Source organism: Echinops telfairi, unplaced genomic scaffold, assembly GCF_000313985.2.
Source record: "Echinops telfairi isolate 266 unplaced genomic scaffold, ASM31398v2 ScPeMD7_7469;HRSCAF=8507_1, whole genome shotgun sequence".
In the NCBI taxonomy this organism is placed as follows: domain Eukaryota; kingdom Metazoa; phylum Chordata; class Mammalia; order Afrosoricida; family Tenrecidae; genus Echinops; species Echinops telfairi.
The window spans coordinates 29,570,397-29,586,045 of NW_022111373.1; the positions used below are offsets into that span (position 1 = coordinate 29,570,397).

Genomic DNA, 15,649 nt, shown 5'->3' on the forward strand with positions numbered 1-15,649 from the left:
AAAAAGATTAAGCCTAGAAATAGATTTAACAAAAGATGTGCAAGGCTGATGAAAAGACATCATTAAGAGAAATCAAAGATTACCTAAAGTGAAGGCTAATGGATGGAAAGACTCAGTGTTGTAAAGAGGTCGTTTCCATACAAACTAATCTAAAATTTCATTTAAAACACAATGGTTATTTTGTGGAGGTGACTCAGATCATTCTAAACTACATATGGAAATACAAAGAATGAATAAAGTATATATGAAGTATGTGGCAATAAAACAAAAAAGAGCAGCCATTGTAGGAGCCAGTGGGATCTGAGTCATGTGCAAAGGGACATGAGAATAAAGCTGGTAGAGGATGGCTCATCTAGAAATTGATGACGGGAAAGTCTACCCAACGGGCGATCTCCTTTTCCTCTCCCACTGTGCTCATTTAGTCTTAATGCAAGAATTACAGATAAAACCAATAGGCTTATTACTCTTTATATATTTTACATATAGGGGCAAGAATCGTGGATCCTCTTTGAAGGACAAAAGGATGATTTCACTTAGAGAAGCTTCAGTTAATCAGGAAAAAGAGAATAAATATAAGGTGAGAAAGTCTAAATGAGAAGCCCTTATTTCTTCTTCCATAGGAGCAAGACATCATCCTTTCCCTAATCTAGTGTGCTGAGCTGGTGGTACCAACTGATCAGTACGATGATCATTAACTTGATTATCTGCTACTTTACCTTTTCATCACAATAAAGGTAGAATATGCGAGAGTGAATGGTATCAGTTGCAAGAACAAATCCATTTCTTATCCAGAACGTCTCTTTTTCATACCAAATTGCTTACCTTAAATACTGTGTGTGTGTGTGTGTGTGTGTGTGTAGTAGCCTTGCATACTTTGGACATGCTGCCAGGAGAGAGACCAATCCCTGGAGAAGGACAGAGTGCTTGATAATACAGAAAAAGAGGACGGCCCTCAGTGAGATGGGGTGACACAGTGGCTCCAACAATGGGCTCAAGCAGAGGAACACTCGTGAGGGGTACGGCACCAGGCAGTGCTGGGTTCTCCTGTGCACAGGGTTTCTCTGAGTCAGAACAAACTCGGTGGCACCTTACAACAACAACCCAGATACTTAAAAGGAAACGGTAACTCCATCCGTGAAGCGGAGAGCCTGATGAAGCAGGCTGGAAAGGTCAACATTTAGCAATATACTCTTCTGATCAATATTTTGTTGCATATGAGATTTTATAGGGTGTCTCCTTATATGCACAGACATATTTGTATATGTGAGATGCATAATGTGCTTCAGTTTCAACCGCTTGCAGAGGTGGTGAATAAATGCTAAACTGTTCTCCAGCAGTCTAATGCAATCACACATTTACACCCTCGGTCTTAAAAGGCAGTCTTTGACTTTTCTATCATTTGTAGTACATACATTTATTTTATTCATAGAAGTATATCACATATAATTAAAGGTATATCATATATATCACTTTAGTGATAAAGAAGAATACCCGTTTAAAAAAAAAAGTAAAGGTGCAGAAGGCATAGGCTTCTTAAACAGACCTGGGAAAATGAAGGAGCGATATTGAGGGTTAGGCTAGTTCAAGCAAGTTGATTGAAGGGATATGTAAAGAGAGCCCTATTCTTATGATGTAAACTGCATAATAATAACAAATATAAAGTGGTCCCAAAGATCCTATAGAGTCAGTAACAGCAGCATGAGAAGGGATTCCACGTTTTATGTCTTCTAAAATGAGTCAGTGGATTCTTAAAGAGAAAATTCGTGAAGCCTTTTCCAGCACGAAGTGCTCAGTGGTCCTTTTTTAACCCAAATGACTTCAGCTGTCCGTGAAGCAAGGGGGTGAGACGTGTGATGTTTGCAGGGTGCCATTTACTTCCCTGCACTGACTGTGTCAGCCTAGACGAAGAGGGGCCGTCACCTCGCCGACACATGTCATGCTGTCGAGTTATGCTCTTAAGAGCTATGAGAACAAATGCATAAAGAATATATATGTGTATATTCTAAAGACTTAAATGCATCCAGGGCCCCTCACAATCAATGAATGAAGATAAGAAATAAGTAATTTAGACCTGAAGTTCAGCAATATTGGAATGTTATAACACTTTCGCTATGCAGGTTTGCTGCTAAAATGGGGGCAAAAATAATTCTTGAAGGCAGTTGTTACCCCTTGTCTATATATGTTCTTATCTACCAGCCTCATTTTCTAAATCATTTGAAAAGACAGTGAGTTTAAATATAAGGCACTGTACACATGAAACTAATTAGTAAGGATCAAATTTTTGTAACCCTGACATTTCATCATGAGGGAAAATCTGAACAGGGGGTGGAGTAATTGAATGGCTTTCTTCCCCCACCACCCAACCTTTTGGAAATCAAAATGATCAGCATGCATCAGTTGATAACCAGTCATTTTACCTGTAAAGGAATGTAAAGGTGAAGTTCTATAAATAGCAAGTGCCAAACGAGTATGTGCAGAAATTAACTTTTTTATTATATATCATATAATGTAGTAGTAAAGTTTCTTTTGAAGTGCATGAATAAAAAGTTAGTGAAATTACAGGAGGAACAATCTATATAGCAATAATAGGTGCATTCCCTGTGCATCAGAAAGAAAAAAAAAAAAAGAGTTTTCACTCAATTTGGCCTAAAACTTAGTGTTCAGGTTCCCAGGATTCTGACATCAGAACCCGGATAACTCTGATTAGAACCATAGGGGCTTTACAATAAAAGCTAAAATATTGACCATATGATGGCAAAAAGTCTTATTTTGTGGTTAACGTATTCTCTCCTAGCTACTCTCTGATGAAGTTGGTGGTGCTGTGGAGGAGGACCGCCTCCTCCGAGGCGAGGACCTGGGCCGCTCGGCACTGTAGGCGTCTGGCTTGTCGTAGCTGTCCATCTGAGTCTCCATGAAATCTCTTTGCTGCTGTCTGATGGTCTGGCTGATGAGCCCAGGCAGGGCATGGATGCTGCCAATCAGAGTCTCTAGTTTTGTCTCCAGGGTAACAATCCTCTTCTCAAAGTCTTCACTCCTTTCATTTAAGTCGGAAATCATATCATACATGATGTTCTGGGTCTGTAAAACAGGATAGGGATATAGGGGCAGCTAGGAGACTCAATGATACTTTCCTGGAAGATGATTCCCAATGCAACACAGGAACTCAGCTCCCTAAATGGTTTACCTGTCAAGTGAAACTGGACGTGTCTGTCTAATGCCATGATCTAGAAAAGTAAGGTTTTGGACTTCAATTTGATTCAGAGGCAGAAAAGGTGAAGATTCTTTTCATAGTAAAGCTAATGGTTTTAGATTGTGTAAAGATAAACCAGCAGGCTTCAACATAATATTTATGTAGTTGAGCAGTCATTACAAAAATTCAGCTTGTAAAATTGAGTTTTCAATATATAATATGAATTAGGGCAAAGCTACTTTTTGGATTTAAAGAACAATAAGTAATAGTACAGATGGTCTTGGGATGTAGCAGACAGTTTGAGGGTGGAATATGAATGAAGTTTAAAACAAACTGGTTTAATGGAGTTCTTTAGTAATTTAGAGAAGTAAAAAATTTCTGAATATTTTTCATTGTCCTATGTTCCAAATGATATGTCTTCCTCCATTGAGTCAAATGCCATTTGGCAGATTACTACCGAGAGAGTAAACATTTAGAGGAGATGTTGGACATGGAAGCATGCTCTCCCCCTTTAAAACAGAAAAACGTTTCATTGTGAATTGGAAGAAGGTTTACAGAGAAGACTGGTTTCCATTAAACAATTCACATAGAGTTATGTCATGGCATTGATTGCAAATCCCACAGTGTGAGATCCTCTATTCCACTTCCTCCCCATATTTCCCAGCTTTATTCCTCCTCCTTTCTTCACCTTATCTGCATTCTGAATTCTGTCTTTGGGCAAATGCTACTGTTTCGACCTCAGATGGCTTATTATTCTAAGGACTGCCTATCTCCCTAGTGTTCTTGTTCACCTTAAAGATCTATTCAGGATGGAGTGACGAATGAGGGCCTGAGTCTTGTGGTTTTTACCAAGCTCCCAAGATTGATACAATTCCAGTACCCTCTTTAGCAATGTCTTTATTGTTGATAAATATAATCTTATTTTGAGAGTGGATTTTATTTGGCAGAATAACTAATAAATTTTATCAATGTGGTAAAATAATTTGGGGATTATTAATATAGTTCTAAAGAAGAGGCATGATTTTTAAGTAAAGATATTGAGAAATAGCCATACATTACATTCTAGAAGTGAATGAATGTCTTTTTGAAAGACAATTTTAAGAATCTTTTTCTAATGTTTCAATTTTACATTCTTCTGAATGCCTAAAAACAAAACAAAACAACCAATCTTAATACTTAATCCTATTTTGCCTGGCCAGTAGAAATGTGGATGTAGTTGTTCTCTGATAGGTTTGCAACTGAACTACAGGTAAAAATCACAAAGTTATCTCAGAATCCACTGTTTCTTATTGTACATCTAAATCACTCCACGTAGGAAAGCTTTAGTGTGCACATTGAATAATTGATATCAGGAAAGTGTATCCTCTTGTAAGAGCTTTAGAAAAAGTATTCTTTTAAGTTAGACCACCATTTTATTTGTGATTTGTTATGGTTTGATTCATCCGTTAACCAAATTTGGGGTGGGCTCCTTCTGAAGCTGCTCTAACAGATACGACCAGGAAGTCTGACCGCATAGAACGTACCTTTGCCAGGTCCACCAAGGTGTTTGCTTGGTCATTTAGTTTCCTCTGTTCCATTTTCACACTTCTCAATCTAAAAGACAGAAGTTGACATCAGACAGGTTCCCTTTTTTCTCCTGGGTACCTTACGGCTTCCAACGAGCATGCACAAGATCGACAAGAGCAAAGAACTGCATGGATGATGCCTTGAATCTTTGGGGTAAAGTCCAAAGTGGTTAGGTGTCTAGTACAATGAGAAGCATGCTTCCCCAACACCACAAAAAAGAAAGGAGAAAGAGCAAGAAATGAGATGTCCGCAGGACAACTATTTACCAGGGAGTTAAAGTCAAATTCAGAAAGGCTCATAAGGGTTTGACCGTATGAGAAAAAGGCCACCGCATTCCTTCAAGCCCAGTATCGTGGCAAATAGACATAGGAAGAAAGATGCAAAGCAACTGGAAGTTTATTGATGTAGGAGCAATGAGCACCTTCCTATGCCTACATGGCTAGATACAGGTATTAGCCCTGTTTAGTCTGAAATGGATTGGGTTAGGTATTTAAACCTGATGAAAACACAGTGATAAGTGAGATTCTTATGAACAAAAATAAAGCTTTTATTCAACCAGCAGCAAGATAACTCAAACCACGTAATTCTCTTATTCTTCAAGGCATTTCATTTGTAAACTGCCATTGAATTTGAAGGAGGTCCAGACCATGCCCTTGGGAGAATTTCCTTTAATTTTTAGTAGGGACTAAAATAAAGAGGACAATTAAACGTACCTGACAGATTAAATCACTATTAGTAAGGTTACTTTTAGTGAATTTTCAATACCCTTGTGTGTATCTAATTGAGAGTCGAATGGCTGCCATTGGAAAAAAAAATTCTGAATGAGAACTTCTGTTTATTAACTTATTTAATGATCTGACTAGTACTTATTCAAATTACATTACCAGAAATTCATATTTCCCAACAAAAGAAAAGCGGTTCGTTAATTCTTGCTTCAACAACAACAACAAAGTAGCACCTTGCTCTGAGCTACTTGGTGAAGAAAAAGAAAAAACGGAAATCCATGCTAACTTTACATCGATGATGAGTCATTTTACAAATTTTACTGCTGAATAGATGGGTCTTTACTGAATTTTACTGCTGAATAGATGGGTCTTGGTTATTTTTCAATTTCAATTAAAAGGTAATTACATAAAAGGAAAGAAATGCACAGGGCAAGATTTTACTGCCAGGAAATTTCTGTAACAAATATGCATGTGGTTTTAATTCATGTGGTTTTAGCAATTTTTTTTTTCTATTTTAAGTACGGGAGATGCTCCAGTGTACAGAAACTTAAAAATATATGTATAGATCCAACATAAAGCTGAGAAAGCTTGTTTTTTTAAAGTACTTACAATAGTGTCTTTCAGTTATACTTCTTGGTCTTTGCCTTTTAAAAACAAATTAAAAAATAGAAGTCCCTCAGCCATCAGGAGGTCATTATAGAGAGGTGCACTGGAGTAGCAGTGCAGGCACGGGTCTGTGTGCACTGGCCGACTAACATTCGGTTTCCTCGTGTGGGAAACGGTTGCTGAGGAACGGTTGGATTTATACCAGCAGAGGTTCTCCTGGTGGTTTTTAGTGGTCCTCTAGACCTTAAAATTCCAAACCTGACAGACAGACAGACAGAGATTTGCTCCCCCTAGTTCCCTTCCAAGGCTTGATTGTTGGCGGAAGCGTTCCAGGCCGGTCTCACCCTTCTCATCTCCTAACCCCTTCTAGTCCCTTTATGAAAGAGAGACAAAGAGCAGGATCAGGGTCCAAAGCATTCTGCATTGTCTCAACAGCACTACCGGTGTTTTAATTGCCGGCTACAGGGGGTTAGGTTTCCATGTATCGAAGAGGTTTATAGCCAGCTTCCTTTACGAAGTGAAGTCAGCGATCGTGTGGTCTGCTCACGAATGCCTGGCACTTAGGATCCCTGGATCAGGGATCCTGGACAGCCCGGGGGCACAGAGGCAATCCTGACCTCTGCCAGTCAGGTGGCAGGGCTGCAGCTGGTCCCTTCACGAGGTGAGCATGTCATCTTACTCACAATGAAACCTAACTTACTGCTTTAAGATTGCTGTAATATGCGCTTGACAGTAGAATTTTGCCCAATTTTATTTTCTACTACTCGGGAAACCTAACAGAATATCCCCGTTTGGTTGGAATTCCTAATCTTCTATGAACTAAAGTCATCGTGCTCATCTTTAGACTGCCAGGAATAGAGGGGGACTGGTGCAAAAGCTACTTGAGCCACAGCTGCCAGAATAAAAGGTAACATGCAGATAGAGATTACACTTTTCCCCCACAAAAGAAGAAGAAACATATGTTGATTTCTTCCTTGTGAACTTCACTTATCACAGGAAAATATCATGATTTTGGATCACATTTCCATAGCAGCAATCAGACTACTAAAATTCACAAATAAAAGATCTGTTGGGTGCATGCAGCTGGTAGAAAATTCTGCAAATGTTGAAAGGAGTGGCTCACACAACTTACTTCCGAGCTCTATTTTCATTTTGTTGAAATAAAAAGACAAAACAAAAGAAAAGAAACTGTAAAATATCCTGGAATAAAATCACACAGAGTGGAGTTCAGTTGTGCACAGGGGGCTCGATTCATTGGCTGGAAGATCCTGCAGTGATACAGTGGGATTTGGCACACTGATCAAAGAGGACACACTGTTCATTTGCCATCTTCTTCATTTCTCCTACTTGAAAGCGCTTTGCTTCTGATGGAAGAACTTAAATATGATGTCATCTTGGCCTTTTTGATAGAGGAAGTTAAGCACTAGCAAGTATTCTTGCCATATTTTTGCCAATGTGATATGGTTAAAAGGAGGGGCAATATTCAAAATAATGTTGTCAGATAGGCTTTTTTGGGGAGGGAGGGGGTACCATCTTTTCTCACTTGGGGCTCGAGCTGAAAGCTAGATAATCCAACACTGTGCCATATGGATTATCTATATTGGATTTCTTGGTTTGAGACTGGCTCATGTGGATTGATGGGTCCACAGTTGAGATATAAGAATAGGAAACATTAATAGTTAACACTGTCACCAGAAAGTGGCTTAAAAGATTGAGAAATAGCATGTCTCATGACACCAAGTGCCAATCCAAAAAGGTCAGCATGTGACTGACAAGGAGCCTGGAGAGTGCAGTCTCCATCGGCGATCTGAGAGGCCTCATCTTGGGGAGAGAGGCTATGGGGTGTGGGGAAGAGAAAGACGGTCAGTAGAAGGTGGGAGAGAGCTGCCAAACAGCACTCCAGGAAAATCACAGAAGAGGAGAGACCAGGAGAGCGCTTTTAAATGAATTTGTAAAATTTCCCTCGTCCAACAAGGACTGACTTAACCTGGTCCTGACAGACCGGGGTAAGGCCTCGCTGAGACTGAGCACTGGGCAATGGCTTGCCCTTCAGAATCGAGCCCGGTGTGCTTGCCTTCATTACATCACGCCTCAACTTCCAACACGAAGTCAATATGAAAGCTAATTGTGCATGATTAGAGCAATCTAGCTAAACCAGCCCACACAAACGTACTTAGTTACGGAGTTTCTCACTTATAAATACTCCCTGCCCTGCCCAAAGGAAACCCAGACTAGTTTACAAAACAATTCAGAACATTTTTCCGAGAGTTGTTTTAGAAATGCACATAGCTAGAGAAGAAACAGAATGAGAGCTATCGGATAGAAGCCGAAGAATCCCAAGTGGCTTCCTGTACCAGTCTATGCCAAAGTCGCCAGCCAAAGGGCCGGCTGATCCCTCGCCACATGCCCTGAAGATCAGTTCAGCATGCTACAGGATGCCCCTGCCAATGGCTTACAGACAGTTTTAAATTTCATCTCCCTGAATTTTTCTAACGTTTTATTATGAAACATTTCAAACCTGCAGCAAGGTTGAAAGAATTTTCCAGTGGACTCCCTGTGACCACCACCTACGTTTTCTGCCAAGTTTTTGACTGGGAATGCATCCAGATGTCAGTTGGCTGTGAGTCAGAATTGACACAAGGGAAGTGAGGTTTTTTTTATTGGTGTTGGTGGTGGTATCTGGCTTATTAGCACATGACTACAGGACTAGATTACAAAGATTGTCGAAGTCTGTGTTTAGAATGTGTTGCTATATGGAAAAAATTTCCCAGGAATCAAAGCAGGTGACTTTTGTTTTTACATTTAATAGGCTACACTGAGAAACCTGGTCACAAGTAAGATCCCAGGAGTTGATGTGTGCTTGCTCTAGTCTATATACAGGCTGACCGCATGCAACCACTTCCATGGCGTCTCACTCCCACCAAGGTAAGGTTCCTGTTGGGTATATTTGAACAACAGGGATTATCATTGCAAGTACAAAGAAATGATTTCTCCACTCTATGGCAGGTGCACCTCTTGGGTGAATGTGGGCGTTGCTGTGTTGTCTGGTTTGTGGGAGGAATACCCGCTCTTACAGGAGAGATGTGCCAGGTTAGTCACTGGAAGAAGGGCCCAGTCCTCCAGCAGGAGGATAGGTCTGAGGATGTAGAGGCAAAAGTGCAGCTTCTCTGAGGGGTCTCTTGGGTCTGAAGTTCAAGGAACCACGATGCTCTTACGTGGTAGTGCCTGGTTACAGAGATCATTGTGCTAGCTAGAAATCAGACTTCCTCTGTGAACCAGAGCTAATGTAGCGGTCCTCTCTGTGATTTCCCCCTTTAATCTGTCCTCTATTGTGAACACTTACTTTAAAATTATAGTCTTTTCCCTACATTGAAGAAAAAGCATAATTATGCATCCAATCAAGTCACAAAACTACAAGGAAATGCCGCCTTCTTAGGCACACGTGAGTGGGTGTGAGGAGCAGGGAGGGCCAGATGCGCGATCACCCGTGCGGAGCCTTCCTCTGAGCATATGGGCTTCTGTTTCACTATGGAAGGCAGAAATTGACTGCGAGTGTTCATATGTGCACAATTATAGACGTAGTCCATGTTCCTAGGGAGACGTATTTAAGCCGGCCAACTGGAGGGGCAGGTGAAAGGACAGAGGAATGTATCGTGATTTCCATGAGGTGGTAAGTGCTAGAGAGGCATAGCTCAGAGAGATTGTGGGCCATGTTCCAAACAGCCACACTAGAGTGAGGATCACATTAAGTTACATTTTTTTTTCTGTTTCCCAGTGCCTATAACAGGTATGATGACAGCATACATTAAGAGCCCTGGTGGCGCTGTAGGTTAGGTATTGGTACCACCTGCAAGATCAGCAGTTCAAACCCACCAGCTACTCCTGGGGAGAAAGATGAAGTGATCAGCTCTGTGCAGATTTACTGCATTGGAAACCCCACATATGGTCTCCATGCATTGGAATCTACTCCATGGTGAGGGATTTTTTTTTAGTTCATTAAGTATGCAATAGCATTAGAAAAAATTTGAAACATTGAGAAGATTACCAAAACGTGGCACAGATACAGGAAGTGAGCACATGCCGTTGGGAAAATAGCACCAACAGACTTGCTCAAAACGCAGGGTTGCCAAGAACCTTCCTTTTTTTTAAAAAAACAATATCTGTGAAGTGCAATAAAGTGAAGCATAATGAAATGAAGTATGCCTGGATTATAAATAAATTACTGTATAGACTCGTGTATGTTGAGTTTTTCAGCACAGTTTTAATGCAGTTTTTGTTGTAAAATTAGTTGCTTCTGAGGTGTTGAAGGGATCAGGTTATCAGGCATCAAAGAACAAAAAATGGTATCATTAGAATGAGGGACAGTGCGGAGTGGGGACCCAAAGCACATATGTAGACAATTGGACATCCCCTTGCAGAAGGGTCACAGGGAGGAGATGAGCCAGTCAGGATGCAGTGTAGCAAAGATGAAACATACAACTTTCCTCTAGTTCTTAAATGCTTCCTCACTCCACTATCATGACCCCAATTCTACCTTACAAACCTGGCTAGACCGGAGGATGTACACCGGTACAGATAGGAACTGGAAACACAGGAAATCCAGGACAGATGATATCTTCAGGACCAGTGATGAGAGTGGTGATACCGGGAGGGTGTAGGGAAGGTGGGGTAGAAAGGGGAACTGATTACAAGGATCTACATATAACCTTCTCCGTAGGGGATGGACAACAGAAAAGTGGGTGAAGGGAGACATCAGACAGTGTAAGATATGACAAAATAATAATTTATAAATTATCAAGGGTACATGAGGTAGGGGATAAAAATGAGGAGCTGATACCAAGGGCTCAATTAGAAAGCAAATGTTTTGAGAATGATGATGGCGATAAATGTACATATGTGCTTGACACATGGATGTATGTATGGATTATGATAAGTGTTGTATGAGCCCCCAATAAAATGATTAAAAAAAATTAGGTGCCTCGGCTGATATTTGGGTCGGCTTATATTCGAGTATATACGGTAAATATGTACAATACAAATCTCGGTTTCAGTGCTCCCTTGTCCCCTGAGGGCTAGTTCAGAATGGAGAAGATACATTTTGACATAGATCTACAGACCTTTTCTTACCATGGTGGGAGTCACAAATGTTAAAAGCAAGCCTGCATAGCATCATAGTTTACACCTGAATGATTAATACTTACAGTAAAATGGTGTGAGCCTAGGAGAAAAAGACCCTGTGCTTTAAAATTATCGTCAAAATTTGCTACATACCAACGTTTACTTTGGAAGTCTATGGTAGTCATGGGACACAATAACACCTACATGGCCTGAAGAACTTAAACACAATTAACAGTGGCTTCATGGATAACTCAGAATAAAAAGAAATAAATACAGGGTCCATAGTAACTATAACTCAGCATATAACACATAGACAGTCTCAAAATTTTGATGAAAGATAAAACACTTTCGTGCCACTATCTTTAAATGAACTTGTCTAACAATATCTTAAAAAACCTGATAGGTCTTATAATGCAAATTTTGCATTCAAAATTTTGCCATTGATGCATACTAAATATCATAGAAATACATAGGAAAATAAGTTGAAATAAATAAAACTTTAACTGAAATGACTCTTTCTGAAGATAGAAAATGAGAAGAGATTTTAATTAAAATATTAAACAAGGATCCAATCCATAATAAATAATTTTTAATCATGAAAGAAACTGGCAGTTTTTCATCAAGATTTCATTTATATAGTTATTAAATTGCCAAATAGTGTCACCTGGGAACAACCACACAAATGCTTTCTTCTTTCTTAACTCATTCACGAGCAGGAAGCAAGCGCCAGGGAGCTAAAAGCAGGCTGAACATGGAAAAGAGTACTTACTGATGAATAGCTTGCAAGAATTTTCTCTGATGTTTTCTGACTTTTGCATGATCTATCTTTTTCACGAGTTTTGTATTTTTGTAAATTAGCCACGTTTCCCTGAGTACATTGGCAGCTGCGTTTTTCACCTGTGAAGAAAACAAAGCAATGGATAAATCCCACTCCACATTGCTTGGGGCCAGAGCCTTCCTCCCAGTGGTCAGAGTGGGCTTTAACTCTTTTATGACAGCGGTTACTCAGGAAACACTTTTCTTTTTCTTAACTCTATGCCTTTCCAGAAGTTATTATTTCTTTGTTTCTCTCTTGGAACAACATTTACACTAAAATATTATGATAATACTGATTTTTTTTTTTGCAGGGGGGTGGGGGGACGGACTCTACCTTCCTTCATCAGGAATCTTTTTTATCTTTAAATCAAAGTGGTGATTCCTCCACCTGGAGATCTGTAGTTTTCCATTTCCCCAGGGAAATGCAAAATAACAGGAGGACTAGGTTAATCTTGTCCTCCGCAAGTTGGCTGCGTATTTCTGGCTGTGTGCAATAGAAAGGGCACGCTTTCTGTGCTTAATGTAGGTGTGGATGCAGTGCCTATAGGCTCCCCATGTAATTTAGCAATTTATATGCTTAACACCATTTCATTAACTGATTGAGAGTTTGTGTTTTATTAGAAATTTAAAGACGTTTCATTTCAGATGGATGGGAAAATTTAAAGGATGCAAGCATGACAGGAACACTGGCTTCTTCCAGCTGTTGGGATTACACATTCTTTACTAAAAGGATTTAATCACTTGCCATTTTGATTAAAGTCTTCAAAAATTCTAACAATACCCATTGACCTCTTCTTTGCGTATATTACACGTATGATGGCCCTAGAAATATGGTTTAGGCTTGTAGTTTATGAATTTGTTCCATTTAAGCTTTAGAGTGATGTTTAGCAGTATAAAGGTAAGTTAAAAAAGTATTGCTAGTAGGGATTTAATTCATACATGCAGAGGTTTATTCAAAAGAAAATATGTTTAAATATGTCTTGGTGATGAGTAGATGATGGCGGACAAGTTCAGTAACACTCTTGTCTTCATCTTACTACGGTCCGTCGTAGCCTTCAAACAAGGTCAAATCCTAACAGTAACTCCAGAGGCAATCTGCTTGGCCAGTTCAATTCAAGGCAGATAGGTCAGCTTGGAAGGTGATGGTGTTTTGTTGGGATTCCAAAGAGGAATAGGTCTCCTATCAAGAAGTTCATAGGGTTATTGGGTCTTTATGATGAAGTTTTAAGAGAGTTGAAAACCGTATTGGTGAAAATATGGCTAGGAAAATTACACCATCTCCCCCCCACCCTCAACATGACAAGGTATCTGCTCATTCTTCATGGGTAGCAAGGGCTATCACATGAGGATTTTGCTGGAAAACTACTCCAGCAACCCGATGGACCTATTGTTCCCGCCTACATCAAAGAACATTAAACAGGAGCATGACTTGGGTCCCCGGAGGAGTCCCAAACTGCCATTTTGATGTGATGTAAATCATACGGTACCAAATGGTTTGGGAATGGACGCAAGAGAGGGAAACAGGGTTTTCAAAAATGCAGTCTAGATGGGGATGTATTGGAAACAACGGCTTCATGCTTTTGATAGTTTGTTTTAATAAAGGTTTCGATAATTTTTAGCAATCGTTTTTTACTTGCTCTCATAGTTCACAAACAGAGACACAGGCTGGTACACAGTGCTGGCTGAGAGAGGACAGCCTTCCAAGACAGTGTTCTGTGGGAGACAGGCAAATGAGCTGGAATGGGAGACTGGTTTTATATTCTTGACTCCCTCATTCATTGTGTCAGGCTGAGAAGACTAACTCATTTCATAGGGTTTCAATTTTTGGTAACATGATGATGTTAAAAAAAACTCCGAACTCATTGCCATTGAGTTGGTTCCAACTCATAAAAACTCTACAGGGCCGGGTAGCACTGCCCAAGGGTGTACAAGACTGTAAATTTTTACATGGGAAGAAAGCTTCATCGTTCTGCTGAGCAGCTGGTGGTTTTGAACTGCTGATTGTGTAGTTAGCAGCCCAACACGCAACATACTATGCCACTCGAGCTCCTATGAGGTGGTTAGGGAATTATTATTATTAAAGTTCTTTTCATTGTTTAGATTTATAAGGAAGTCTAAGAATTGCACTAAAAATATAGACCCAAGTATCTATTTTTCACAAGCACCAAGACAATATCTCATTTGTTGGATGATGGTGAATCTTTGTCATGTAGCTTAAGTTTTCCTTTTGAGTGAAATTTTTTTCTAGGGAATCATTTTGAAGAAAATTATTGGTTTCTTTCAAGTCAGATTACTTTCAGGATTGACTGATTCCTAAAGCACCTCCTCTGGGTATTGATTAGACTATGTGCATGTGAGCATCCTTAAGCCAGCAGGAAAATGATGAAAAATGTGCATATTAAGTAACAATATCTGCATGCACAAAGAAGATATATGCTATTGAGGCAATTCTTTGCTTCTTCTTGAGGTTTATGGAAATACTGTATTCTTTCTCGAATAGTTGTAGGCATCACCGGTCAGAACTTTTTCCCAGCTGAAAATCCTGTTCTATTCTAAGGTGAAGGAATGGCTGGGGGTGAGAACTTTGCTTTCCAAAGAGAGAGCAATGGGAAGTGACTGGCCAGCACTGCCTGCAGTAGAGACAGGCCCTGTCCCACTAGCCGAGAGATGAGGCCCCTGGTTAATGGTGGTCTCTGCCTTCTTTGATGCCAGCGAGGCGGATGAGGGATCTGCACAGACTGCACCCTTCCCAGCCAAAGGGACAGAGGAGGAGGAGGAGCATAGAGCCCACACTAGTGAAGAGACTGGGAACTAGGCCAAGCAATGAGCAAAACTGATGGGCTAGGAACACAGAGAGAGTAGCAATATAGGACACTACCATGGATTTGGGTGGGGATTCACCGTCCGCAAACGGCAAACACCAATTTATTTTTTAAGTATGTAAGCTTTTATAAAAGCAACTTACTATCTTGATGTGTTTTACATGATTCCTTCCATTTGGGACAGGGAGAAGTTGGCTGAGAGGGTTCAGAGAGCCTCAATTTCAAAGTTCATTGGGGCAGCTAATGTCCTGGAGACCTTATATTCCAGGGGTTCTCATTGGTGAACACTCATCTTAGCTGACGGCCTGAATCCGTCAGCTAAACACGAAACCCACCAGCTGCTTTGAGGAACTTTGAGACTTGTACATTTATTTTAAAACATCTTCTCTGAACTCTCTAATAGCTTTTCAAATACAAGCATAAACTTTTTTCCCCCAAGTATCAACTTTTAAAGCATATTCAATTGCTGCTTTTCAAAATGGCATCCATCAAACAATACATCCAAGCAGAATAACAAAACCCTCCATTTGCCTGTGACTCAAATGTGGTTTTATTTATGTATTAATTTTTTGGTATTGTTTATTTTTAATCATTTTATTAGGGGCTCATAAAACTCTTCTCACAATCCATACATACATCAATTGTGTAAAGCACATTTGTACATTCATTGCCCTCATCAGTCTCAAAACATTTGCTCTCCATTTAAGCCCCTGGCATCAGCTCCTCACTTTTCCCCTCCCTCCCCCATGAACCCTTGATAATTTAAAAATTATTATTTTGTCATATCTTGCACTGTCCAACATCTC

At 40.0% G+C, this 15,649-nt stretch overlaps 1 protein-coding gene across 1 annotated transcript in view; it reads right to left on the reverse strand.

Annotated features, from left to right (window-relative positions):
- Window positions 1-2,470: 2,470 nt before the first annotated feature.
- KCNN2 (potassium calcium-activated channel subfamily N member 2) overlaps window positions 2,471-15,649 on the reverse strand; it is a 197,710-nt gene continuing 184,531 nt past the window's right edge. Inside the window, exons 7-9 of the mRNA XM_030888905.2 lie at window positions 11,975-12,102; window positions 4,714-4,783; window positions 2,471-3,078 (exon numbers count right to left, since the gene is read on the reverse strand). Coding sequence (XP_030744765.1) covers window positions 2,791-3,078; window positions 4,714-4,783; window positions 11,975-12,102 — 486 coding nt within the window. The 3' untranslated portion in view covers window positions 2,471-2,790. The remainder of the gene's footprint in view (window positions 3,079-4,713; window positions 4,784-11,974; window positions 12,103-15,649) is intronic.